Raw genomic sequence first — 26,367 nt, 5'->3', positions numbered from 1 at the left:
ATCGGGTTTTCTTTAAATCACGTGGACGACACGTTTTTATTTTTTTATTTGTTTGGGTTGAGAATTGGTTTTGACAGCTTATACTTTACTATTTTAATTCAATTATTAATCGGTGATGTGACAATGTTTTGTTATGGCCTACCACCACAGCACACTCTTCCTTGTGTGTGTGTATATATATATATAAGCACATGATTTAAAAAGAAACTAAAAGAAAAAAGAAATAAAACTTTAAAAACTATGACTTTTTAAAAAATGATGAGATGTTAATTATCAAACTTCAATAATTAAAAATGTGGTTGAAGACAAAAATGACCAACAAAAATAAAAGGAAATTGTTATATAATATTCATGAACTAAATACAATGTTTTAAAGCACAAAAACAAAGATAGAATAAACACCAAAATGTTTTTAAAAAAAAAACACAAATTCCGAGTTTTTTGGGGGTAAAAATAGCGAGGAAAAGTATTTTTTTTTTTAATCAAAATAAGAAAATAAGAAATGAAAATTTAAAATTATTTTTGAAAAAACAAAGAAGTGATAGTTTCATTATTTAAAAGTACACTCGTTCAACTCGAGCATAGCCTAGAGAATAAGAGAGAAGGGAAGCTTGAAAGAAATAACTTAAAGAAGCGATTTGACAAAATTTTAACTCCCGTTCAAGCATAACTCAACTAATAAAAACGCATATGTTGACTGGAAGTTCAAATTCGGTCGAACTAGAAAACAGAGGAAATCGTAAATCTCCGTTCATATTCTATTAGCTGTGAATTAAGAACCATAAACACTTGGAAAAATGCAGAAACAAAAGCGAAATCATTTACAGCTTATAAGAACAACCACCATGGGAGATAATTCAGTTCCCTGTCCCACAAACCAACCTAAGAATTGAATCTTAATAATGAAACTATCACCTTACTCCTAACTTAAGAAAAAATGTGTTCAAAGTTGGATTATTTTTCCCCCAAAAGAATATAATAATAAACAGTAACCGAAGGATGAGAAACTATTCCCTCAACTTTTCGAACTCTCTACCAATACTACCAATGAATTCGGGCATATAATTAGGACGTGCAGCTTATAGAATGCTTAACGGATGTGAAAGTACGAGACTTACAAGGTCGTAGCTCGGATTTAAGGACGTATCAGTTTGAGTTGACCCACAGAGAGCTAAGACGAGATGCGAGTTTTGCACTCTTGTAATCCTCTCTGAGCTGGATAAACCTGATTCCAAAGAGAAACAAGTTCATATCATGATCATCACAAAGAACAATGTAGTTTGATGAGATGTTGACAAATACCTTTGTGCATCTTTCCGAATGCTTGGGGTACCCTCAAATAGACTTGAGAGACTTTCAGGAGCAACAATGAAGACATTGGCCATGCTGGAGAAGAGGAACACCAAGCAAGAGATTAGCCATAAAAGAATGGATGATGTGATGCCAGGCATCAGGAACAACCCAACTTACATGCCCAGTAACTCGAAATTTTCATCAACAGAAGGAGCGTTAAAACTGCGCACAAATTCTCCGTACTCTGTTATGTCACGCTTCAGACGTAGACCTCCGCTACAGTCACGAAAAACACCAGCATAGATGAATTCAGTGAACCAAATGCCATTTTAGCCACAGCAACAGTTTTAGGTACGGACAAGGAGAAAACAAAAATCCAAGAGATTTTGAGTTCTATATCGTCAAACACATAGCTCGTTGTCGTCACTTCCGACAGGGAGAGAGTAATTACAAGGTTTGTTCTTGTTAAAAATTACTTAAATAACTTAAATGGCTCTAACCTACTAGGATTTAACGACAAGCATTGTTCAATTATCATTTCTACATTGGTTAAACAGCCAACAAGGACCTTGCATCTTTATATATACTTTCTTAGAACTTCAAAGATTTGGTAAAAAAAAATTGACCTTCATGATTTTGCCATCAGTCAGTGGACAAATAAACATAACAATACGTCTAAAACTTTGGCCAACGTTCGGTTGACCAATAGGCAAATCCAAACATCACCAAACAAAGGAATTCACTAAATTATTTTTCACATGATGAACACTAGAAGATGGACAATTACCTAGGATTGAAAGTGAACTTCTGCCAGTGGCTGAGGAGGCCTTTGTGGAACCGATTTCCCTGCAATGGAAAATTTCTCATTAATTCATCTACATTGTTCTCATTCAACGGAGGCTGTGCAACGGTAGAAGTTCTTCCCGATGCATGAGATGCTTCAGGATACAGAGAATATTACGTTAATGAGCATCGATATGGAAAAGGAGCATCGAAATACTATTTATCCATGCACATTGACTAGAAATCACATGATTCTATCTGATACAATTATTCTCCAGAAATCACAGTATTCTATCTGATGCCATTATTCTCTAGTAAACCAGAGAACTTTCAGAAACATACCAGCTCGGTTAAGAAAGCTTGCTTGTTAAGACCTTCAAGAGCAGTAAACGCAGATTCAAGCACGCGAGAAAGGTAAGCCACAACTCTATCAAACAAAAGAAGATACATTGATTAATAAAAGAAATTTGCATATCCAACACAAATGTTCGGTTGTCAGGCGACAGTGAACTTCCTGCCTAAAAGAACAAACTCAACTAACTGGCATCCATTGATCCACGAGTTGATGAATAGAGTCGGAAAGAAAACAATAATTTAACAACTTTTTGGCTACAAATTCCAAAAACCTTTTGCAATTTCATTGAGTCGGATGTACCTCGTGCAAGCAACTGTTGGCCGATGATCAGGAGCCATTCCATCATCAGGAGACCTATAATCCGTAGCCTTCTGTTCAGCAGAAAGCAATCGCTCAACCTGCATATGGATAATAGCACAAGAAATTATGACATGAGCAACTTGGATAAATTAGACATTGTTAAGCATATGGGTTGAGAATAAAATTCCAAGCAAAGATAGATTGGACAAGAAGTTAAATGTACAATGAGAGGATGTATCGGCTTACACGCCTACTAATCCATTATTTTGACCGAATCACCGACACAAGGCAATAACTGACCTCAGCCATTACAGTTTCGATGCACTGTTGCAGTCCTTTATAGGCTGCAGCCTCTGCAGTAGACATAGCTGTTGACATCTCTTCGCATGAAGCAGCATGGGCACCATCCACCGGGAGCAAGAGCCGGGAAATCGAGTTTGCAAAGTACTACAAAAGAGAGTTCAAATCATTCTTTGTATATGAAGGAACTGGTATCGACATGGCTAAGTAAGAGAGCATCGTCGTACTTGCTGGACTATTGCCACACTACTACCACAACGTTGTACAGCAACCATGAAAGATTTGAAACTGCTTTCACCAGCTGCTGCTGCAGCTTCTGCCTGTACACATGATTTAAGACAGTTTCCATGGTCACTTTTGAGTAAACTAAGATAATTTTGCATGCAATAAAAAGAGTAATGAATGATCAGAAAATTACCGCGGAAGCAGCTGCAGCAGCCACTCTTCTACTAACACTTGTACCCAGCACAAACCTTTCCCTCAAAGCAGCTGCCTCGGTCAAGCTCTCCCTAGCCCGTTCAAGGCCATCTGTGATATACTGACTGACCTGCAATTAGAAAAGAAGAAAAATAAACCCCAGGTACATACAAAACCAAAAGGAAAAAAAAAGAAAAAAAGAAAGTTTGCAATTGAATTTATCACTTACTTCATCAAGCAGACAAGTAAATATAGTTCTTATATTGGCCGTCAAAGTAGCAGGCTGCAGGGGAACATATAAATGTTAACAAATGGAAGGAAAATGTTCTAGATCTAGTAATCAATGTTATCGATTGTAGACACTGTTCATCCCGATGTTACTGAATACAGTAATTCTAGTCTGAAATCGTTCAATTGGAATGCATAATGGATAACAGAATTGATTGAAAGAGCAAATATTACTTGAGAGGAGAATAAAGTGCAACGAGAAATTGCTTCCTCATTCCATCTCACAAACTCGGTAACAACAGTAACAGAAATTTGCTGAGGCGAAGTTGACATCGAAGCTCCTTTCGCACGTCCTATAGAACCAGATGAGTCAGAACCTTGCTGATTCTCAGTACGTAACTCTTCCATCTGCAAAACATACATATTTAGTTCCTGATAAAAACATGAGCTGAAAACTCAAGTCAAAACAAAGCATTTGTGGTAAACCTTAGCCTGATACAGCTGTGTGAGAGATGCCTGCTCATGCTCCGGATACTCCTCCTTGTGAGTAGAAAACAAAGACTCCGTGAGGCCTGAACCAACCATTTAAATTTTATGTCACCGCAATAAAATAAAATATTGGGGACTCGACAAATAATTGAATAACACCGGCATTAAATAAACAAGTGATGATAAAAAGTACTACAGATACAGTTATTGTGTTTAAAATACAGTAATCATCAGCTATTAAATAAATAGTGCAATTCTCAGAATGAGTGATAAGCACAAAATTTATGAATAAATCAAGGGAAGTTGAAAATATTAGCTATTACCTTCGACGTCTAAATCACCACATCCAACGGCTCGTAGGTCTCTAGCAAGCTGTTGTGTCTTCTCATATGCCACCGCCAGCATTCTAAGGTACTGAAAACACATATCCAAAACAGTCACACAATGATCCATGTAGAAGATCAATTGGAAGTATCAAGATTCTAGTAGATCCACCCACCAATAACAGCCCGCCTTCTTCCATTGGAGGAAGATTCACAAGGGATGGCTTCACCAATAACTTGTCTAAAAGAGCTGTGACCCGTTGCTCCAATACACGCTGTATTACACATCATAAAATCAGATTCATTGCAATTTCATACCAACTTCCTGCTTTAAAGATAAAATATTGAACAAGGAGACAGAGAGAGATAATGTTGTAACATGCCTGGACTAAGATTGACATAACATCATTTGGAGAAGGAAATACTGCCATTATAGTTGCAGCTTCTTTTCTTACAGTATCTGCAGAACGTACAATCAAGATATAACAAATTCATAGAGAAAAATGCCCAAATGAGTGAGCCTTTCCACTTCCCAACCTGTAATTTCTTTGTACAAGGAAGATAGCCCACGAGCAACATTGTTCGGAGTGGCCTGCAAACCCTGCTCACCAAGGACCAATCTGGTGTCCGCATTCATAATTTCAACATCGATAAACATGGGACGTGTTGCCACATAATGTTGCATGGCACTAGTACCTCTGTTGAACTGCATGAGAGGTTTCGATGATCAAACTCTTCTGAAAAAAGGGTGCTGGTTCTTTGATGAAGTAACATGTTTCCCCACAATTTCCTCAATACCTCCATCATTATCAATGTGATACTTTACTAATTTCTTGAACTTAAACAGTTTTTTATTATGCCTCATGCATCAGTGACGATGATACTGTAAGCAGAAAACTTGTAAACTAAAATATTCGTAAGCAATCTGCTGTTTTGAACTTGGACATTAGGGTTATTAACATGCAGCGTAATGAGTGATCAGCAAGCCATGTTCATTGTTATAACCATATTTTAAAAATAATAATAATAAGTAGGAAAAAAAAAAAAAAAAAAAAAAAACAGAGCATGTAAGTGGGGTATTTGATATCAGTGAAGAGACCAAAACGACAACTGGTTGTATCCATAAGATGCAATTACCTGCGAAAGAATTTTAGCACATTCAGCCATAGTAGATAATTCTCTTCTTTGTGATGCTGCATCGAAACGAGACAGCAATCTGTTCTCCAATTCTACAAAAAAAAAAAAAAAAAGAATGATGGTCAATAGTTTTAACTTCACTTCCCTTTTCTTTTCTTCTTCTTTCTTTCTTTCTTTCTTTCTTTCTTTCTTCGTTTTGTGTGTGTGTGTGTGTGTGTGAGGGGAGGGGGGGAGGTGAGGAAGCATGACAGACAAGGTCTTATCTGATAACTCATATCAGCCATCTTTGCAGTAACAATTAACAGAAAAATAATGAACAATAAAATATAGAGAGGGACGAGGGACGTGGGAAAGCTTGACGAGCAGCAAGAAATACCATGAAGCTGCCATACCATTACAGTAGTCCTGAAGGTTCGCAACTGCAACTTCCAAACCCCTGCTGGCAGTTGCATTTCCTACAATTGACGGTACAGAAATCCCCTGTCGTCCAATATCTTCCTCAGCAAATGACCCTAGAGACGAATAACATGCAACAAGCACAGAAAGTTTAAATAATGTTAGCGGTACTTCGATATTGATTTCGCTAATAAGAGGATTTAAAAGGCATTAAACGCTCAAAATAATAAAACAAAAAAGGTTTCACAAATTACCGAATTGTGCAATAGATAAAAGTGAATAGAAAAGGTTTCACAAATTACCGAATTGTGCAATAGATAAAAGTGAATAGTTTGTTTTCTTCTGTTTTTGAGTAAATAGTGTTTGGCAATACAAAGTACATGAAAACAGAAACTTGATTTTTGGAGGGACGGCCCTTCTATCCGTACGTAACTCATATTTCGAAGGCAACATCTATCGATAAAAGAAATGAAATATAAAACTGTAAAAGAAAACCATGACTTTTATGTTGGCCAAAATCAAAAGTTCTTAAAGAGATTAGTTTTGCAACTACAAAGGAAAGCAGAATGAAGAAAACACGTGGTTTCCACAAGAACTAGCAGAAAGACAGCAATCGAAAGAGTGTTATAGCATTATTCGTGGATAGAACTGAAATATGGTTTAACTATGAACCCCGACATTAATGATGATGACTTACGCAATTTTTGTGCAATTGAGGCCGCCTCTGCAACACGACTATCATCAGAGAATAATGGGGAAAGCTCCATTAAGTCACCAGGGCTGCCATTGAATTCCATCAAGTACTGCAGTGATTGATTATAAGGATATTTTTCATTTCTTTATAGTTAACTTTAAAATGAAAGGAAAATATATTAACATTGGTGGCAGTGGCACAATTCAATCAATGAACTTATAGTACCTTTATCAACTCTATTGTTTGACTAGCAGTTTCCCTTTGGGCATCTGCACTCTGACAAGAGAAAACGAAGGAAATGAAAAACCATAGTCCAGTTTCACACAAATGGGACAATTATGATTTCGTGAATCAATGATTCAATATAATTTAAATGTCATTGAGGACATAAAAGAATTACTTGCAGATGATCTCCAATTTTCGCAGCAGTCTGTCCAACACTTGAAATGCGCGAATCTAACCTTGCAAAACTGGTGAACAGGCCGTCTACGCCTTTTTCCAACTGTCAATAAATGTATGTTCGATAGGTTAAACAATGAGATGTATCGGTTTCGACGTTCAAAAATGGAGATTTACAAGCTACCTCGACTAACAAATGCAGAAAATCATTATTAGAGGAAAGAACGTAACAATTTAGCATCAGTTTGATCAACAATTCATGACTTATGGATCTTCATAGGTTCTATGAAACCTTAACTGTTTAATCAATTAATTAATGAATTTACAATAATAATTCCACCAAAGGATTCCCTTACAGCCCCTAAGGAAATAAAAATAAAAGTAGAAATTGAAGAACAATATCATATAGGCATGACATATACTCAAACTTTAGATGGTTGTGCATTCAGAATGTCTACCCTCACCCATAAGGCTATAGTCAACAAACCTCAGCAAGTGTCTTGCGATGCTTGAAATCTTGGGCAGCAACATCTTTCTTGAGATTGTAAAGTTTACCATCGATCTTTAACCAGAACAAAGACGGAAAGTTAAAGCCTTCATATAGCGGTATGATGTTTTGGCAGAACTCTTAAGGCCTCCAGTCAAATCACATACCTGTTTTCGAAGATCAACCAACTCTTGGCTGGAATCCTTGAACAACGCTAAGAGTTTGTCAACTTCTGGAAACAAAGGAGTAGCCAGCGCTTGGGAGAACTTAATGGTATCTGATTGTCCCCGGAAATGCCCATTAGGGAAAACATCATTGCTAATGTTGTGTCCGTCTACTGAATCAGTTTCTTCCTCTTGAAATGATGGAAGGAGCTCATTCACCAAATTTCCAAACAATGCATCGAAAGAAAAATCGCCCTACAAAACCAAAATAACTAAAACTCCTTCCGAATTCATATGCAGATTCATATGCTGGCTATCTCAAGTGGTATATTAATTGATTCGGTAAACTTCCAAAGAGAGCGTAGTTCAAATAATAAATTGAGAACATGGTCTTTACCTTAAAATCATCAACATCCAAAATGAGGGGAAGTGAGCTAACAGATGGATTTTTTGCATGCATGTTTTTCTTGGCCCCATCTCTAGTCTCTCTCATCTAGTTTGCATAGAATAAATCAGAGAAAAACGTAACGGTACGATTCTATCAATATGCCATTCAATCTTTACTGATACTAGTTGCATATAATTTGAATTTCCATCAAAGGAAAACAAACTATTGTAAAATCTAATAAGAAGCTAACCTTTAACAAATAGGGAGAAAGTATACAGATCCAGCTCCTTTCAAGCGTTACTCAAACTTGTAAAAGAATACAAGTTAGCCATGAGGAATCTAGTCGATTCACTAAAACCAAGTGTTGAGTACACTAATTGTGTCAACCATGAACATGGTTTTCATTTTTGGAATAGAAAACAAAGAATCAGAGGAACAATCAAGATATAGAATATAGCTCAAACTCAAACACAGATCCAAAATGAAGAACTCTTCCCGTTTAAACAAAAACAAGATACTAAAAAGCTGCGAAGTTTTAGAAATTAATTTAAACAAACAAAAACTCAATCCAGAGAAACATGTGTAACATTGTGGTAAATAAAGCTATTACACACGCAGCAGAAGAAACCCATCAATTGCATCAACTCGAACTAGTTCACAATTTTATTAAAAACCAGCGAAGATCTCTGCATTTTCTGAAATGGGATCCTCTCTTTGAGATCAATCATTCCAATTTGCGCTCGCATTTCTGAGCCCAAGTGTGATCCAACAAATTCATCGCCAGACCAACAAGCCAAAATTCAGGATATTAAATCGCAAGTATCAAATTCGGATGTGGCTAATAACTTGCTACTGCAAACAAACGCAACATTTCCATTGATCAAAATGCTACAGAGCCTCATCTTACAAATTGGCTACGACCCAATATCAAAACTGTATCGCTCATGATCTAAAGTAACTTTACTATGCAAAAAAATATAAAAATACATAGCTACTTTTAGCAATCAAACCAACCTGTTATTGGGCAAGGATCCAAAGCAAAGTAAAATTAAGAATGAAAATTTTGGTGATAATGAAGTAGAGCAGAATTTACCCGCCGAATTGATCTAATCTAAGCAAGAGAAGGTAGGGGCTGGAGATTCAAAGACGGGGAGTCATTGCGCAGTGATCAAATACAAAATTGAAAGGCATACCTGTGAATGGAGACAGTGAAGGAGGGAGCAGTTGCTTGGTCGTTGAATGATTTCTGATTTGGTTTTGGTTTGGGTTTGGTTTGAGAGAATAATCAGCCTACTCTAATTCCCAACGAAAACTACAATGTAAAAACCAAACCATGCGCAATTACCATTTTACCCTTTTTCCCTCCCTTAAAAAACTCCTCCTCATTTAGTATATCTTATTAAATCATTTATTTATTAAACTTTCAAATCCAAAATTATTTAATTTTTTTTAAACACTATCTTATCTAAAGTACATAGACAACATAGTTACAGCAACAGCTACGACGACTGCTTACGAGATGGAGATAGCGAAAGAGAGAGTGAGTGACAACAACAACCGTTGCATAATTGAAATGGAGAGGAAGCGGGATGTTCAGCGTCAACTTACGTGTGAATAAATGTGGACAGTGATAATTTGAGGCTTCCAAATAAATTATTAATAAATTTCTATTTATTTATTTTGTAATAATTCTATATATAATGGAAATAAAATAAGTATAATTATTTTTTTAATTATAATGGAAAATGTTAACTAAAAAAATTGTGCTCAAATTTATTTTAATTTAAAATAAATAATAATTACCTTAAATTTCACCCCCTAAATTTAGATTTTTTTAACAGTCTAAATTTATTTTTTTTGAAAAAAAAAAAACAAGGGAGAAATAAAGGCAGAGGTCATTTATATATATAATTTTCATAGGATTTTTGAATTAAATGGCTTATTTAATTTTGTCCTAGTTTAGTTTTCTATTAATAAATTATAATTAAAATCCATTGCTTTATTTTCTTTTTTTCAAATCTTTTGCATTTAAAACGAGACAATTTCTTAAAAAAAATTATTTATGGGATTTTCTTCGTTCCAAAGGAGGTAAATATCTAATATTAGCCGAAAACTTTAAAGGGAAATGGGCCGTGGATGTTATTGGGCCGGGTTTAGGCCCATTATGAATGTAAGACAATGCACGTATAAAGCCGTGTAGGGAAGTTCTAACCGTTGGAGCGACGTGTGTCACGCAAGTCTGCCTGAGAAAAAAAAAAAAACAAAAAACAAAAAACGAAGAAAAATCTTCAGCAGACAGATCAGCCTCGCCCCCCATCACTGTTGCAATACGATGACCTCCCAAATTGTGGATGATTTATCTCCTGTTCTTAATCACACATGAAAAAACCAAGCAATTCCCTTAAAACCTTCCATTTCCCACCAATTTTCCCTTTTCAAAACCCTAATTTTCGCCCCCAGTTTGTTGTTTTCCGGAGGCCTTACCGGTTTTCTCTTCCGATGATGCCCAATATTTGAGAAAACTGATTCCATTACGTTGTACTTTCAAATTCTCTTGAATCGGAGCCCGAATTCGAGGATATAATGGATTTCCAAGAAAGAGATTCGTCCATGGCGATTTCCAGGACCTCGAATTCGTATATCAATGGACCTTCCTTGAGCCATTCTGCTTGGTTTGAGGTTCGGCTCTTCTACGTTCGGATTTCTCCCTGTGTGATTGATAGCGTTCCCGACCATCTTAATCTGCGTCACCTTCGACGCGAAATTGGTGTTTCCCTTGAGATTAACGGGTCTCAAATTCCGGCCTCCGACTCTGTTTCTATAGCCCTTCGCCGCGATCGGCTCAACAAGGAATCCTCGGAGGTTACATACGTTAGCACCGATAGCATTCGGGTTACGGGGGGTGTGGAGTTCGAGGTGTATGAGAATGAGGATTTGATTCTCTGTGGGTCTTTGGAACGAATCGAGACCAACTGGATTAATGGGAGCGTTGGATTGGAGAACAATTCAAAGACAGGTTGGACTATGGAATGTTTCATGGCTGCGTCCATGTGTTCGGGTTCGTCGGCCTTTTTCCAGCCTAAACTTGGGGTATCCTCACCGGCAATTGAGGTTTATATCGCCGGTTGTTGTTCCGGTATGCCTGTGATATTGACGCAGACGATTCAGGTTAGTCCTCGGCGGAAGAACTTGAGGCAATGTGCCCTGGATGCAATTCCGGAGGATGAAGAAGTGGGAAAGGAGGAGAATACAAGTAATGGGTTGATTCGGCACCAGAAAGTGCAGGTAAAATTTTGTTCTCTTCTTATATTTTGTTCTCAATTCTTTCGGCGTTGTATGAGCTCAGCAATTCTAGATTGCACATCGCATTTTGTTGGTGGATATAAATTAGTTTGTTGATCCACGAACAATAATTCTCCGAATCTACACAACTCAGGACCGGTAAGAGTTGCAGCAGATGCTGTTCATGAACTTCCACATGATATTAAGCTAAGATCATTGTTTTTGTAGTTATTTATTTATTTTTGATAACGGGGTATGAGGATCCCTTAACTTACATCCTCGAGGATTTCACACATTTCATTTTAAATTATTGAACTCTCTACATGGGCTTGAATCCAGCATAATAGTGGTCGTCTTGCCCATAATTCTCGGTATTGAATTTCCATACGCCATAGAGTTGGGTGACATTTTGAGTAGTGAATCTTCCAATGTATCATGCTCTTCACAGTATTTAATGCTTTAGAAAGAACCAAAATGTTCAAAATTTCATGGTATAATGCTCATACACAACATGTGTGATAGGAATAAAAGTGTTTTTCTCTCTTTACTGTAGTTTCTGGTTGTGAATTCAGTTCGTGTTCTCCTCTGTTGCTTGAACACTACTCTTCATATTATTGCTGTTAAAATCTTGGTTGTCTTACGGCTGTTGATTGACTGTATTGTACTCGATCAATCGTTCCAAACTCTAATTAAGTTATTATGTACCCCTGTGATTTGTCGAGTTCTTGTGAGGTGTGGAACACGGTTTAATTGATTTTTACACTACTGATTACATTCCTTTCTTGGATTCATGTAGATGATAGAGTCTGAAGTTGATGATTATGACCCAGATGGTAAAATGGGGCATGGTTTCTACAGTGATGATATGTACACTGGCGAAGATGGGCAGCTTTCATGGTTCAATGCAGGGGTTAGAGTGGGTGTTGGTATTGGTCTCGGTGTGTGCCTCGGGGTTGGAATCGGTGTCGGCTTGCTCATGCGTTCATACCAAACCACAACAAGACATTTTAGACGACGGTTTACGTAATTAGGACACTCTTACTTGGGAATCTGGTGGCTTTTTTCACTAATGAATAAAGGGGAAGAGATTTTCGGGTTCCCATTTCCCGGTCGTTAAGCCTGAACATAACATAAGATAAAGCAGGCAAGGAAGTAATACGTTGATAGGACTTTGAACAGAATCAAGAAGTCATTGACAGCCACTCGAGGAAGTTGAGCTTAACTTATTCTGTAGGCAGGATGAAAGCTGTACAGTCTTTCCTTTTTGTTCTTTTCTCTGCACGAAGCACTTTCTCTCGGGGACGGGCAGCAGAGACCGACCTTCTTGCTCATTTCCATGGCTGCTTACTTTTTATATGAATATGTTTCTTTTCATAAAATGCAGGGCTCGTGTCGGTGCTTATCCTCAACGGATGTTACCTTTCATCGAAGGGTAGCAACGGAACACAACCCAATGGATTTGCTAGGACAGAATAAGCTTGTGTGAGGTTTGACTTCATCTTACAAGAGTATCTACTGTTCTTTACCGGTTCTGTATAGGATACTACCTCTTCTTTTTTTCGCCTCTCTGGGGTTTAATCACAATTATAGTCGCTTCACATTGTCATTTTTCCGTATACTTCGATTTGTTTCGATTTAGTCTCGGTAGTTTTGTGAACATATTAGTTTAGTTTCTGAGGTCGATTATCCAGTTAAATCGTATCGAAAAGTTGGGGCTTAGTACAGGTGGGGAGTTGCGATGACAGTTTTATGTTTTATATGTCGCACCGTTACGCACTAAGTCCTCATATATGGATGTATTTCGATTTCTATTTAACTGGATAGTTCGATTTTGAGACAGAATTGATATTTTTGCGAAAGTACAAGAACTAAAACGGAACAAATGAAAAGACGGGATGATTCAAATCATAAGTACTAGAGTTACATTTTTTTCCCTTTTTGTTTTTCGTTTGAGTTGTTCTGGCCCAAAATTTTCTTACCTTTCATTGTGTAAAGTTCTTAACTTTATGTGGAAGAGTTCTGTGAAATGTTATATGCATCAATCAATCTCAAGCAGCGCCTTGAGCTCATTTCATTATCATCTGATTTTTTTTCTACTGTTTTCTTCTCGTAACCATGTAGATATATAGGTGGTAAGTGAATAATATCTACTAGCGGTGGGTTTGGACTGTAATAGTATTATAGCCAAATATCGGGCGGTATGTCAGCCCCCAAGGGGATAGATTATGAGATCTCATATCGGTTGGAGAGGGGAACAAAGCACTCCTTTCGAGGGTGCGGGAACCTCTCTTAGTAGACGTGTTTTAAAATCGTAAGGCTGATAACGATACGTAATGGACCAAAGTGAACAATATCTACTAGTAGTGAGATTGGACTGGTACAATAGGTAATTATAAAAAAGTTATTGCTGCCAGATCTTCCATGAGTTAGATGACGACACCCTTGGTTTCTATGCTTACTTCTTAAGTTGTGAGATTCTCTCTATACGCTCGAGCTCATATTTCTATTTTATTAATGTTATTGTTTACCCTCATATTTCTATTTTATTAATGTTATTGTTTACTCTCATATTTCTATTTTATTAATGTTATTGTTTACTTGTACAATTATTTTGTTTTGGCTTTACCTATGAATTAGCTAGAAATCCGATCTACTTGTACACTAACGATAAGTTTGTTTTTGGAAGGAGTCCATACTCTTTTAGCTAAATTGGAAATCTAAAAGTTAGAAGGTTCATGGGGAAACGTGAGTAAAATCACGGTAAAAGTTAACGGTCTTAAAGGTCTCCCGAACCTACACCGAGGTATTGACGGTGATTCTCAAATATCGCAGAACAGAATTTGATACGATGAGATAAAATGCAATAGAAACAAAGACATAGGGAACGGAACGGGTTACCTACTCTTAATGGTCAAAACAAACCCTTTCATTCCGAATTACCCCAAGTAGGATTTGAACCTACGATCAATCGGTTAACAGCCGACCGCTCTACCACTGAGCTACTGAGGAACAATGATAAATTAGGTTTCAGAGAATTCAATTCCCGTTCTCAACCCATGACCAATATGAGCTCGAGGTTTTCTTCGTAACTCTCGAAACTTCTTCGTAGTGGCTCCGTTCCATGCCTCTCTCGTTATGATTTTTTAAAACATCGATATTTTTAAAGCAACGAGTTTCAATTAGTTTCAGACTTCCAACATACAAAGTACAAAAATCAAGTTAATTGGAACGGGTTTGATGATGTACTTTTTATGGTTAAAGAATTTGTAGATGACTGATTTCTGTTGTTTGGATATATACCATGCTCGTTTGAGATAAATACCTGTTCATCTCAACGTGGACTCAAAACGTTACTCGTTTTAGTCAATTGTACTTCATAAATTATGACACGATGCATGCCGAAAACAATAAAAGCCACTGGTCAAACTTTTTTCTTTTTAATAGGCCAAACTCTATGGATATTAAAAAACCATCCAATCATCAAACATTTCAATGCTACCACATTTATTATACAATCCAATATCAATCTATGCACTCATAATATTAAATAAACAAATTAAATTCTATTTTAAAATTAAAATCATTTTTAATTAAAAAAAAAAAACAAAAATCTTAACAAATTATACAAAATAAATAGATAAAAATAACATTATTGATTGCAGTTGAAAATAAAATAAATGGTATGTATTTCATTTAAGTTTAATAGAATTTAATTTTAAATTTTGTAATATTTAAAAGGAATTAAAATTGTAATTTTGGAAATTTAAAGATGTAATAACACGAAGGTGGAGGATTAAATTGTTAATTTAAGAAAAAAAAGAAATGATTATTGGTTTGAAAGTGGAAATTACTATTTAGGGGTCATAAGGTCCTGCTTGCAATAATTTGAAGGAAGGACATGAATGGAATAAAGTGAGATCACGAGGGTATGTAATAACCTAGCGAAGGGCACAGATCTCACTGACTGAAAGCTTTCTTCCCCGCTCTGAAAAACGACCCCTCGCCGGAAGAAGGGACCTGCAACTACCAACTTCAAACCAATTGCAGAAAACGAGTGCAGTGAGGGGAATGTCGATTTTCCATTGAGATTCCACCGGAGTTACGGGCTTTGCCTCAAGTTCCAGCGCAATATAAGCTTCGAGGAGGTGGCGGTATCATTTCTGGAGCTGCGACGGAGGCGGCTACGATGAGCAGAACTCTCAGATCCTCCGCCGCAATGCCTCAACGGAATAACCCTAAACCTCTACCGTTGGTCGTTACTCTCAACTGCATCGAAGATTGTTCGCTGGAACAGGATTGTTTGGCCGGCGTTGCTGTGGTGGAGCATGTGCCGCTTAGTCGTTTGGCGGGCGGGAAAATCGAGTCGGCTGCGGCGGTGCTTCTTCACTCGCTTGCGTACCTCCCACGGGCTGCTCAGCGCCGGCTTCATCCTTACCATCTTATCCTATGTCTCGGTTCGGCTGACCGCTCTGTCGATTCCGCTTTAGCTGCGGATCTTGGTCTCCGGCTGGTTCATGTCGATACTTCCCGAGCGGAGGAGATTGCCGACTCCGTCATGGCGCTTTTCCTTGGATTGCTTCGCCGCACTCATCTGCTCTCTCGTCATACACTCTCGGCTTCGGGATGGCTCGGGTCTGTCCAGCCTCTTTGCCGTGGCATGAGGCGCTGTCGAGGATTGGTTTTGGGGATTGTTGGCAGATCTTCTTCGGCTCGGGCCTTGGCTACGAGGAGCTTAGCCTTCAAGATTAGCGTGCTTTATTTTGATGTCAATGATGTAAGTTTCGTTGCTCTTTCTTAATGTCTTACTTCCAAATGACGTGATTCCATAGCTACATATTAGTACTCTCTTCGTTGGATCTGTGACGGTTACGTTGGTTGGGAGCTGAGTTAAATTCTATACCGTGCTTTATTCGTTTTTTTGCTTTCCGCACCATGCTTTATAGGAGGCCTAGAAACTGAGATCATGGATTCTGTTGGATGTCTGTTTGATATAGCAATATTTCTGATTCCCGTCTCCTGGTGCACTAGACTTTGGGCCAAGTAAAGTTGTACGAGGGCTTATCATTTGTTCTTAGTTCATTTAAACGAGCTGATTTTTATGTTTCCAAGTTTTTTCCATCTTGGGTGCTTCACGAATGTGGAGTAGCAGGTGCATGCTACCTGATAATGGGTAAATTCATTGTTCGTCTACTTGCTTGCGTTCACGTTGACTGGATATAGCTTGTTCTCTATTTTTACTATCAGCATCATTTTTAAATTTTTCGTTCTGATATCCTTTACACAGGGAAAGGAGAAAGTGAGCAAGTCCACGGTAACATTTCCATCTGCTGCTCGAAGAATGGATACTCTTAATGATTTGCTTGCTGCAAGTGATCTTATATCACTTCACTGTGCCCTAACAAACGATACAGTTCAGATTATCAATGCTGAATGTCTGCAGCATATAAAGCCTGGTATGTGTTAATTTGCATGAATTTGGATTCATTGTTTAAAGTTTTTATTTCCTTACGTTTTCTGTTGATGGGAGATTATCACTTTTTACAGGGGCATTTATTGTTAATACTGGTAGTAGCCAATTATTGGATGATTGTGCTGTGAAGCAACTTCTGATTGATGGAACCTTGGCTGGCTGCGCTCTGGATGGTGCTGAAGGGCCACAGTGGATGGAAGCATGGGTATGTAACCTTTTCACATGGTTCTATAAATCAAAATGCGAGTAGTTTTAGCATTTTAAATATTGTGATATTGTTTTGTACCTCATTGTTAGTGGCACACTTTACCTGTCTATGGTTTCAGAACTAGTAGAAATTCTAAGAAGAAACAGAGAAACCATTAAATTATTCTTAGCTCTGCTGCAGGTGAAGGAAATGCCAAATGTATTGATACTTCCACACAGTGCAGATTACAGTGAAGAAGTTTGGATGGAGATCAGGGAGAAATGCGTCTCTATATTACAGACATTCTTTGTTGATGGGGTTTATCCGGAGAATGCCATCTCTGATGAGGATGAGGACGAATGTGAAGTTAATGAGGTAAAAGAACAATCTGATGATCGAGGTATAGAGGGCACCCTTCAGCTTGCGGTTGTTGAACAGTTGACTGATGATAACCACTTAAGTCCAGAGAGCTCCCAGAAGAAAGGGTTGAATCGCTCAACTGAGTCATCCAGTCAGCCCCAGAGCTCCAGTTTGTCTCAAGCTACTGTGACCCGCTCTGATGGAAGGCGCAGTAGGTCCGGTAAGAAAGCCAAAAAAAGGCATACACGTCAAAAATCTCAACAGAAGGATGATTCTCTCATGTTAGAAAAGGAAAGTACCTCTCATCGAGAAGATGATACTGCCATGAGTGGCACAGATCAAGTATTAAGTTCTAGCTCCCGATTTGCTTCCCCTGATGAATCGAGAAACAGGAAAGTGCCTATGGAGTCTTTGCAAGAGTCTATCTCAGATCCATCACTTAAATCAAAAAAGAAATTATTTAGAAAGTCTATTGATCAGCTGAAAGATGGGTATGTTGTAGCCATGTATGCTAGAGATTGTCCTACACTCCATGTATCCCGGCAAAGAGTTAAAGGTGGTGGTTGGTTCCTTGATACCATGACAGATGTGACAAAAAGAGACCCTGCTGCACAGTTTTTGGTAGTTTTCAGAAACAAGGTTTGTGTAGGAACTTTTTTCTTTGTTAGACTAGTTGCAACGGGATAGCCGGTATAATCTTCTGATACTTTAATTTCAGGATACGATTGGTCTTCGATCTCTCTCTGCTGGTGGGAAGTTGTTGCAGGTAAGAAGACAAGCTTGTTGTACCATTTTGAGCTAGAACTCTCTGCTGTTGTGCCAACCCGTCCCTACCCCCACAAACTCACACATTTTATGAAGACATTGATGTTATTCGATTCTTAAAGAGTAGAACATCTTGGCATAAAGAAGTAAACTAAGCAGAGTTACTAACTAGGGTTGAAAATTTTGTTTTTTTGGTTATAAATCTGTTAAGTTTATGTAATTTTTCTCTTTCATTGTGCAAACCAACTGGATCTCTTTTTTTAACCTTAATTGGCTCAAGGGGGCCTCTTTTCATGGCTACCTTTTTCTTCACCTCAATGAAACATTTACCATTTCTATGTTTTTCAAAATCCATGGAATTGAAACCTTTGAGCAAGGCCCAGGCCAATGTGGTTGTAGTAAAATTGTTTTAATTTGTTATATGTAGATCTTAAGTTGCAGTTTGATTTTTCATGCTGCAGATAAATCGTAGAACGGAGTTTGTATTCGCTAGCCACAGTTTTGATGTTTGGGAGAGTTGGATGCTTGAAGGTTCTCTGGAAGAATGTAGGCTGGTCAATTGTAGAAACCCATTGGTAAGTTCTTTGCTTACTACTTTCTGGATTGCACACTATTATTTTTAGTTCATGAATATAATTAGACACGGTCATTTGGATTCTCTATTTGTCGAATTGAAAAGGTCTAATCTTTCCATGTATGAATCCAGTGAACTTAGTTCTACAAAATAGTATACCTGTTTCTCGTCTCAGTATATAAGATGATTCAGCTTGTTGATCTTGCGACTATGAGATGTTTGATTAAGGATAAGCTTGGCCACTTTTAAAATAGGAAAAGTGTTTCTAGCTAATAAAAAAACACTTTCAAATCAAATTTTAATTCTAAAAACTTGGAGTGTTTTCCTTGTGGAAGTATTTTACTTCGAAGTACAATTCTTAAGAGTCATCTCAAACTCCTAACACATGCCAGTGCTTCTTTTGCAGTATGTAATGTAAAAACCTTCCTTTTATATATGAGTCCTCTTTCTTCCGCTCATCTCTATGGTTTTGTTTATTTTAATGAAAATTGTAGGCACTTCTGGATGTGCGCATTGAAGTTCTCGCAACTGTAGGTGATGATGGAGTTACTCGCTGGCTAGATTAGAAGTATTCAAATTTCCACCCCTTTTGTCCACTAATTCAAGGTTTGCATAACTTCGAAAGCTTGAAAAGTTGTAGAGCATTCTTTTTCCTTTCTTCGTTTTTGGTTACCTTATTCCTCTTTCGGTTGTTTGCCATGTTTAAGCGAAAAGGCCACCTTCTTTTCTATAGGCTTTGAAGTCTCTGTCTCTGTACTCAGCCTGTGGATGAATGAGTGTACTTTGTAATCTATTTTAGAGCTTTACGAAGATTTGTCAAGATTGAACGCACTTTCTCTCTCGACTAGACTTCTAGTGTAAATCATTGTCTTGCTTCCTTATCAAGTCAAAGGTTGATGGTGGGCAAGTGTCTTAAACCAACTTTCGGCCTTTCGAACACAAAATTTAGAAACGTGCCCCACCTTGTCAAATGCAAACTTAAACTTGAAGCTCATTCCCAAACATAAATAATTCCCACAAAACTTCTTTTTTTTTTCCTTTTCTATTTGTGGACGATGATTACTGTTTAATTTTTATTTTTTATTACTATTATTTCTGTGAACAAAACCTTCAAGACAGTATTAAATTAGGTTGTGGGTTAGTTATAGAAATGCTTGGAAGGCCTGAATTCGGTTGGAAAAGCTTCAAATGGTGGGTAGTACCAAACTTAGCTAGATCCTGGTTGTTCTACTTGTTTCTTTTGTAAACCTAGTATATTCTGCATCCCATAGATTTTGGTAAAATAAAGTCAATGCCCACCTTTTCCCAATAAGTAAAGTTACATTTCTATTTCTAATTAGTACACCTCACTTGTCTCTTTCTGCTTGCTTGTTTAAAGTAGTCCATTCTTTATATTATAAATTAGGATTAGAGCAGGTTTTTTGCTTTTATTGTAACAAAATATTGCAGGAGTAAAAGTAAAGAAAAAACTTTATATTTTATGAAGAACTGCTAAGTTAGTTTAGCCATCTGTGTCAGACTGACGTTACTTGCTTCAGCAGATTTCTGTGCTTATTGGCATATTTTAATTGGCTGCTGAGGTCAGGATGTGGGTTAGAACTACAAAATTAAGCCTCATATTGGTATGATAGTCAAGAAGGAAAAGTATATGAAGTTCACAACAGCTGAGGAACCTCTTTTACCTAATTTTTGGAAACATAACATGACTAACTTGTTACTTTGTTCAAATTTATGTGCAAAGAGACGCCTGGATAAGGCCACAATGTTCTGATGCGACGTCCTTGCCGGCTATGGGCGACGCAGAGGTACTTTTCGCTGTCACTCTCAAATGGATAACTGATTCCCTTTGGTGCCCCCATGCTTTGCCCATAACTAACACTCTCCATGACGTTTGCTTATTCTAATGCTTCCTCTCCCTTTACCTTGGTTTTCTACTTTTTGTCTCTTTAAGAAAAAGTTTATTTGGAGTGTGTTCGGGTTTGGTTGTAAGGAGAGATGGTGCGGTCGAATCTTCTTAATATAATACTATGGTCAAGTCATCTAGAAGTAGATTTGAATCTCCAACCTCAAAAGAAATAGTAAATTTTAGTTACTTTTGTGTGATGCTCGTATTGACATTATCTTGAATTATGTTGATTTTATAGTATTTCTTAACTAGGTTCTTTTATGTAGTTTAGAGGTGAGAAGTCGAGGTTTATATTTTCTAGTCAAGTTAACAGGTTCGACTCAATTTAAAGATTTAACACACACAAAATCTCTCAAAAAAGTGTAAATAGTTCTTTAAATTGTTTCCAAAATCATCCAAATTTTATCAACATAATCATTTTTATTTAAAACTTGTCAAATTGCTTTAGTTTTTACCATAAATTTTATGTTTCGGTAAATTGAGCCATATACCACGTAAAAATATTTATTAACGTAGAAAATTCACCGTACGAATTAGTCGAGGAACAATTTTAAATTTAATTTAAAATAAAATGGTTGATACGAGAATAATTTAAGGCATGCTATCAAACTATTTTGAAATTTGTAAATTTCAACTAGAATGTTGTTTTTTTTTTTAAGCTAAGTTAGTTAAAGAGTAAAAATAATTTTCCATTTTCGAAATTAAAAAAAAAAAAAAGGAAAAAGAAAATGTTAGTAAAACACTGATCTGTGAGGGAACGCAGACGGTAGTAGGCCCAATTTTAAAAGAGTTAAAAGCCTCGCGTCCTCTCCACGTGACCATCACTGCCTAACGACAGTAGAACCACGTGGGACCAATCAAATTGAACTTAGGGAGCCACGTGTAAGGCGTAGATCCAACGCATATAAACCACGTTACGAACTGAGCTGAAAACTATAATATTATTGTATTTCCTTTCCCACTAAAGTCCAAAAGTCGGTTGAATTATAAACCACATTTTGTACTCCAACCCAACTCCACCATACAAAAACGAAAATTCCAGACCCAAAACCAGAAGCAAAAATTTGCTAATTCAAGCCAACAACACTGAGCTTTGATCTCAAACCAAGTGTTTCTCTAAAGATTTGATGATTTTTTTGGTGTCTGTGATTCATAATCATCATTCTGCTTGAGGATTTTACTCAGATTCGATGAGTATGAGCTATTTTCCTGGTATTGATTCTGTTCGACCTCCAACTGCTTCACTAAGAACTCCTGCTCCGCCTACTTCCACTTCTAATTGTGTTGCTTCCTTCCCGGTCTCGGAGGATGCGAGTAAGAAGATCCGAAAGCCCTATACTATTACCAAGTCGAGAGAGAGTTGGACGGAGCAGGAGCACGACAAGTTTCTTGAAGCTCTTCAATTGTGAGTGATGCCTTTTCATTTATCTGATTGGGAATTCAATTCAGTTTTGTGGATATTTTCTGTATCACTGTTTCTTTGGCGGAGAAAAATTCTAGATAGGCCGAGAGAAGTTTGGAGGAGGAGTTCACTGTTAGTTCTTTCTTTGATTTCTCTGTTACTTTACATTTAGGCACAGTTTTGGTGTTTAATGACTTTGAGTGTTTGAATACCTGCAATTCCGTGCATTGACCAGTGAATTCTGCTTTTCAATTTCGGATGAGGAAATAGAGGATCTTCGCTGTCTTCTGAACGCTCTTTAGTTGATTAGACCTAAGGTGCTGGAACTTGAATCCCTGCTATACAATATTTTTGATCGGGCTATCCTTCGTAGTTTATGTTAATCTATGTTTATAAACAGAGGTAAGTCCTTCTTTAACCGATACAGACGTTATTGAGGGAAATCCGCGTCCTCTCTACGCATTAGTGAGCATCACGGCTCTAGTTTCGAGGCGCGCACGTAGATGTAGAATAATGTTTTTGCGCCCAAGTTCTTGAGGTCCGTATGATTCCTTTACCACAACCTCCCTGCCGGAGGTATGGTCAAATTATTTACATTAGCAGAGTGACTAGAACACAAGGGACTGTGTGATCTTGTTTCCGAAGCAGGTTAGAAGTCTGGGCTAATCGTACGATCACCTCTTACAGTTTTGTATCAAATTGAGTGAACGCCTTTTCTTGAAATCGAGTTATTTGTTCGTTTTTCCCCACTACCTTGTGTACCTTTTATCATCATCCCTCTCGTGTCAGAACTCTCTCGCTTGCATTTCTTGTTCTTGAAAGTTTGTGGAAAATTCTGCCGAAATTCTGGGGGGAAAACACTCCTTTCTCTCAATCTAAAATGTGGAAAGGCCACAATCCATTTACCTTTTGCGATGCTTTTTTTGTTGTTTACTTTTTCTCAGATGAAATGTAGTTTGGAATTTGTCAATCTGATTCTATCACGAAGACTTCGATAGTCACATCACAGGGTTTCAGTCCTTTGGACGATGTAAGGACCAAGGAATTTGGTCCTCTGCATTTCAAATTGACACCTCCAAATTTATCCAAGAAATTGTTAAGTGGGTGACATGGAAAAGTTTAATGTTAACAGAGCGGGGAAGAATTGTTAGGCCTAATAGAAAAGGCAGGTTGGTTTTATTGTGAGAAATTTGTAAATGAAGTGATTAAGTGGTTCCTTAACAATCTAGGCCTCTTCGGAAGTTGCCAAGGACGCCTTCAAATTAGTATCTGGAGTCAATATCACCAATGCTATATGAGTGGTTTATTTCTATAGGATCTTGGTTTTGCCCTTGTTTCTTATGTCATTATTTCCGAATTTTATTTATGTATTATTTCTCCGCCCCTTACAGATTTGATCGTGACTGGAAGAAGATAGAAGCATTTGTTGGCTCAAAAACAGTTATCCAGGTAATTTCTGTAGCAGTATTATGGAACTCCTTTTAACAGTGTTGTTTCCACCCGCCCGCCCTTTACATTTTCCTTATTTTCTTCTAGCTCTTCTTCTTTGGAGGATCGAGGAAGAATGTTCAAAACTTGGTAGAGCTGATCTTTAAAATTATATGGCATCTTCCAACCTAAGATTTCAATTTATTTTGATGACTTTGTACCAATCCTTAAAATTCTTAAGCGAGGATTGGATGATTGTAGCATTCTATAAATCATGTTTAGTAAATAGTATTCAAATTATTACAGCCTGTTTTTTACTGATGAACTCTTCAGCGATTCTTAACCGCGAGTTCTTTCCTTGGCAGATTCGCAGTCATGCTCAAAAATATTTTCTAAAGATTCAAAAAAGTGGGAAAAGCGAGCATGTACCTCCTCCTCGACCAAAGAAGAAAGCATCTCATCCATACCCACAAAAAGCTCCTAAGAATGGTCAGTATACTTTTTCTTTGGCGAGTTGATCTATCATATGGAAACCACTTGGCCTGATGTGTAATTTCTGATGGTTCCAGCAACCACTCAGAGTCCTGGGATGTATCCACCTTTATCTACTCCATTTGAATCAAGATATACTTACATTCCAGACTCAACAGCAGGCTTTGGACTTCCCAGTCCACATGCTTCTTGGAGCTGTAGTCCAGTGCCGTCCATTGATTTTTCCCAAGTACCCAAAGGTTCTAGCCATCAATCTTCCTTCTTACTGTCAAAGATTTTTCTGCTTTTAGGTGTCTTCCATATTTTGACGTCACTTTAGATTTTCTTTGAAACTAACGATTTTGTTTTTAGATCGTGTAAAATTAGCTGGACCAACATCACATAGTAGCAGTAGTGGGAGCACTTCACGGACAAGGAAAATTGGAGAAATTTCTGACCAAGGAGATCAAAGCATGCGAAACATAGGTATGCCTTCAATTTTCTATGCATAATAGGCTTTGAGTTTGCAATTGAAAATTCTAAAATATTTGACTATGATTACAATTATTTTGCTTGCATTACTGCCAATTCATGCTTTATTCCTCTTCTAATAGGATTCTTGGATGTTAGTTTCTACATAATATTTTCCTCTAAAAGACCATTCATTTGTATGTAAAAATTAAAAATGTTGCAACAAGGACGTGATATCCTCCATGAGCCTTGGAATTTTGGAAAATAGCTTTCAACGGACTGTAATATGCAGATTAATATTGAACTCGTCGGTCTAATCCTACCAACCACAGTCCGTACCCACTCCCAAATTCTTGACTCCCTTATGCATAAGTATTTTTTCACTTCAATTAATAATGGTCAACAGAAGTATCATTCTTCATAAGGAAAACCGGAATATTGTTTTTCTGGCTTTCTGGATTTTCATAAATACACTTCACTAACATCATTTATTTTGCTTCGCTTCAGTAATGCCAGATTTTGCTCAAGTTTACAGCTTTATTGGCAGTGTATTTGATCCCAGTGTGTCGGGTCATCTTCAGAGATTAAGGAAGATGGACCCAATAAATTTAGAAACGGTATGCACTCTTATAATTTTAACTTCTAGTACATCATATGGATTGGTTATCGTACATTGGTGGCAGTGAGGATAAAAATGTAGCGGATGTCTTACTTTCTGGATCTAAATTTTCGTGTTATTGATCTCTTTACCACTAAAAATGCTTTAGTTATGTGCTAAAAATATGTTTGTTTCTCCCAGGCACTGCTTTTAATGCAAAATCTTGCCATCAACTTGATCAGTCCAGAATTTGAAAACCATGTAAGTTCTTTTATGATTTTTTTTCCATGTCTAGTCTTCATAGTGCTACTCGAGATTTTCATGTTAATTTACCATTTCTCTACATTTTCATGATAATTTAATAAATGGGGAGATCGTACCACTAAGGTTACGGGATTTTAAATGACCAAAAAACAAAGAAAAAGTAATATCATACTCATCTATTATTGGGGTTTTCATTTACACGATTTGGTTATCAAGAGCTAGAGATACTGATTTTTTTATAATTCATTCACCAATTTAATGCAGAGAAGACTGATTTCATCATATGATGAGGACATGAAGCAAGCTAAAGCTGGTAGCCTCTATAACAGTCTATACAATGTCAGATCACACAATACCATTCTATCTGCTTAGAAAATAATAAGGTTCGGCACTCGGAGCATTGTTCATTTTTACTTCTTTTGGAATGAAGCTAACCGATCAAAAGCGTGCAAAACCATTGCACGATAGTATCAAATGAACTAGAAGTCAGGAAAGGAAGTTGATCTTATGGCATATTATTGTATATGCTCAATACATTATGTGGACATATATTGAGCTAGTCGTGCTGGCGACCGTTCTCAACTATATCCTATCCTTGTAAATGGTTTGAAGTTGATCATAAAGCAGTGTAGATAAAAGTGCTTTTATTCCCTGTTTGTTCCCAGCGAATCATGTCGTGTATAGAGTTGAGTGCCATATGCGAGGTTTCATACTGTATTACATTGGTGTCTTGTATATTTATTAATAATGTGAACAAGACCATACCCTCCATAAGATTAGATCATAAAGTAATCTTATTTGTGAATCTGCTTAGTTAATTTTCTTTTGGTTCTTGTTTGCATGCTTTATGTATTGACCTTGATTGATTCGAATTCATGAATATTCTTCCAAGATGAAGAAATCTTGCTTTGAAGTCTCTAGCAGGCTCATCTTTGGTCAACCCTTTGTTTTAGAATGATCCTTATCAATAACTCAACTGAAACATCCTTATACTTGGGCATGGTCGACATATTGTATATTGTACTTTTATAAATGG

General features: G+C 37.2%; 4 protein-coding genes and 1 non-coding gene across 6 annotated transcripts; 3 read left to right on the top strand and 2 right to left on the bottom strand.

Annotated features, from left to right (window-relative positions):
• Window positions 1-735: 735 nt before the first annotated feature.
• Window positions 736-9,477, bottom strand: LOC111790943 (exocyst complex component SEC10b). Its single transcript, XM_087122620.1, has 26 exons — window positions 9,347-9,477; window positions 8,405-8,459; window positions 8,163-8,260; window positions 7,769-8,020; window positions 7,602-7,676; window positions 7,116-7,217; window positions 6,941-6,991; window positions 6,719-6,824; window positions 6,018-6,137; window positions 5,626-5,717; window positions 5,026-5,194; window positions 4,872-4,948; window positions 4,665-4,763; window positions 4,489-4,579; window positions 4,163-4,248; window positions 3,911-4,084; window positions 3,678-3,731; window positions 3,450-3,578; window positions 3,259-3,351; window positions 3,032-3,178; window positions 2,732-2,829; window positions 2,419-2,503; window positions 2,081-2,139; window positions 1,471-1,569; window positions 1,303-1,386; window positions 736-1,225 (listed from the first exon to the last, which is right to left on the bottom strand). The coding sequence occupies exons 3-26, from the start codon at window positions 8,256-8,258 to the stop codon at window positions 1,147-1,149; spliced, it is 2,517 nt and encodes an 838-aa protein (XP_086978746.1). The 5' UTR covers window positions 8,259-8,260; window positions 8,405-8,459; window positions 9,347-9,477; the 3' UTR covers window positions 736-1,146.
• An 886-nt stretch (window positions 9,478-10,363) lies between these two features.
• On the top strand, window positions 10,364-13,515 carry LOC147793333 (uncharacterized protein At1g01500-like). The gene is made up of 2 exons (XM_087122584.1): window positions 10,364-11,438; window positions 12,232-13,515. Exons 1-2 carry the CDS (start codon window positions 10,737-10,739, stop codon window positions 12,460-12,462), a joined length of 933 nt encoding a protein of 310 aa, XP_086978710.1. The 5' UTR covers window positions 10,364-10,736; the 3' UTR covers window positions 12,463-13,515.
• An 856-nt stretch (window positions 13,516-14,371) lies between these two features.
• On the bottom strand, window positions 14,372-14,444 carry TRNAN-GUU (transfer RNA asparagine (anticodon GUU)). Its single transcript has one exon. It is a non-coding gene; the product is annotated as a tRNA-Asn (tRNA).
• Window positions 14,445-15,343: 899 nt separating this feature from the next.
• LOC111789610 (C-terminal binding protein AN) lies at window positions 15,344-21,255 on the top strand. 2 transcript variants are annotated; one of them, XM_087122583.1, is made up of 8 exons: window positions 15,344-16,209; window positions 16,720-16,888; window positions 16,980-17,110; window positions 17,294-18,091; window positions 18,171-18,218; window positions 18,679-18,792; window positions 19,286-19,397; window positions 20,533-21,255. In XM_087122583.1, exons 1-7 carry the CDS (start codon window positions 15,622-15,624, stop codon window positions 19,355-19,357), a joined length of 1,920 nt encoding a protein of 639 aa, XP_086978709.1. In that variant the 5' UTR covers window positions 15,344-15,621; the 3' UTR covers window positions 19,358-19,397; window positions 20,533-21,255. The 2 variants fall into 2 exon arrangements, with proteins under 2 accessions (XP_086978709.1, XP_023526003.2); XM_023670235.2 differs by lacking the exon at window positions 20,533-21,255 and adding an exon at window positions 20,333-20,514.
• A 406-nt stretch (window positions 21,256-21,661) lies between these two features.
• On the top strand, window positions 21,662-26,136 carry LOC111789611 (protein REVEILLE 3). Its single transcript, XM_023670237.2, has 8 exons — window positions 21,662-22,102; window positions 23,491-23,548; window positions 23,893-24,016; window positions 24,097-24,258; window positions 24,371-24,484; window positions 24,977-25,086; window positions 25,269-25,328; window positions 25,596-26,136. The coding sequence occupies exons 1-8, from the start codon at window positions 21,888-21,890 to the stop codon at window positions 25,701-25,703; spliced, it is 951 nt and encodes a 316-aa protein (XP_023526005.1). The 5' UTR covers window positions 21,662-21,887; the 3' UTR covers window positions 25,704-26,136.
• Window positions 26,137-26,367: the final 231 nt, after the last annotated feature.

The sequence above is a fragment of the Cucurbita pepo genome, chromosome 3, assembly GCF_057944985.1.
Source record: "Cucurbita pepo subsp. pepo isolate OVF chromosome 3, ASM5794498v1, whole genome shotgun sequence".
NCBI lineage: Eukaryota > Viridiplantae > Streptophyta > Magnoliopsida > Cucurbitales > Cucurbitaceae > Cucurbita > Cucurbita pepo.
The sequence above is the reverse complement of the archived record's forward strand: the minus strand, read 5'-3'. Positions and strand labels throughout refer to the sequence as shown.

Excerpts from the sequence above, each read along its gene's own strand:
- LOC111790943 (XM_087122620.1), bottom strand. The coding sequence starts at position 8,258 with ATGAGAGAGACTAGAGATGGGGCCAAGAAAAACATGCATGCAAAAAAT. Across the intron at positions 7,218-7,601 it reads ATCGCAAGACACTTGCTGAG|TTGGAAAAAGGCGTAGACGG; the intron begins GTTTGTTGACTA and ends ATTTATTGACAG. Across the intron at positions 1,387-1,470 it reads AATTTCGAGTTACTGGGCAT|CATGGCCAATGTCTTCATTG; the intron begins GTAAGTTGGGTT and ends CCTCTTCTCCAG.
- LOC111789611 (XM_023670237.2), top strand. The coding sequence starts at position 21,888 with ATGAGTATGAGCTATTTTCCTGGTATTGATTCTGTTCGACCTCCAACT. Across the intron at positions 23,549-23,892 it reads GCTCAAAAACAGTTATCCAG|ATTCGCAGTCATGCTCAAAA; the intron begins GTAATTTCTGTA and ends TTTCCTTGGCAG. Across the intron at positions 25,087-25,268 it reads ACCCAATAAATTTAGAAACG|GCACTGCTTTTAATGCAAAA; the intron begins GTATGCACTCTT and ends TGTTTCTCCCAG.
- LOC111789610 (XM_087122583.1), top strand. The coding sequence starts at position 15,622 with ATGAGCAGAACTCTCAGATCCTCCGCCGCAATGCCTCAACGGAATAAC. Across the intron at positions 16,210-16,719 it reads TTTATTTTGATGTCAATGAT|GGAAAGGAGAAAGTGAGCAA; the intron begins GTAAGTTTCGTT and ends TCCTTTACACAG. Across the intron at positions 18,793-19,285 it reads TCAATTGTAGAAACCCATTG|GCACTTCTGGATGTGCGCAT; the intron begins GTAAGTTCTTTG and ends TGAAAATTGTAG.
- LOC147793333 (XM_087122584.1), top strand. The coding sequence starts at position 10,737 with ATGGATTTCCAAGAAAGAGATTCGTCCATGGCGATTTCCAGGACCTCG. Across the intron at positions 11,439-12,231 it reads TTCGGCACCAGAAAGTGCAG|ATGATAGAGTCTGAAGTTGA; the intron begins GTAAAATTTTGT and ends GGATTCATGTAG.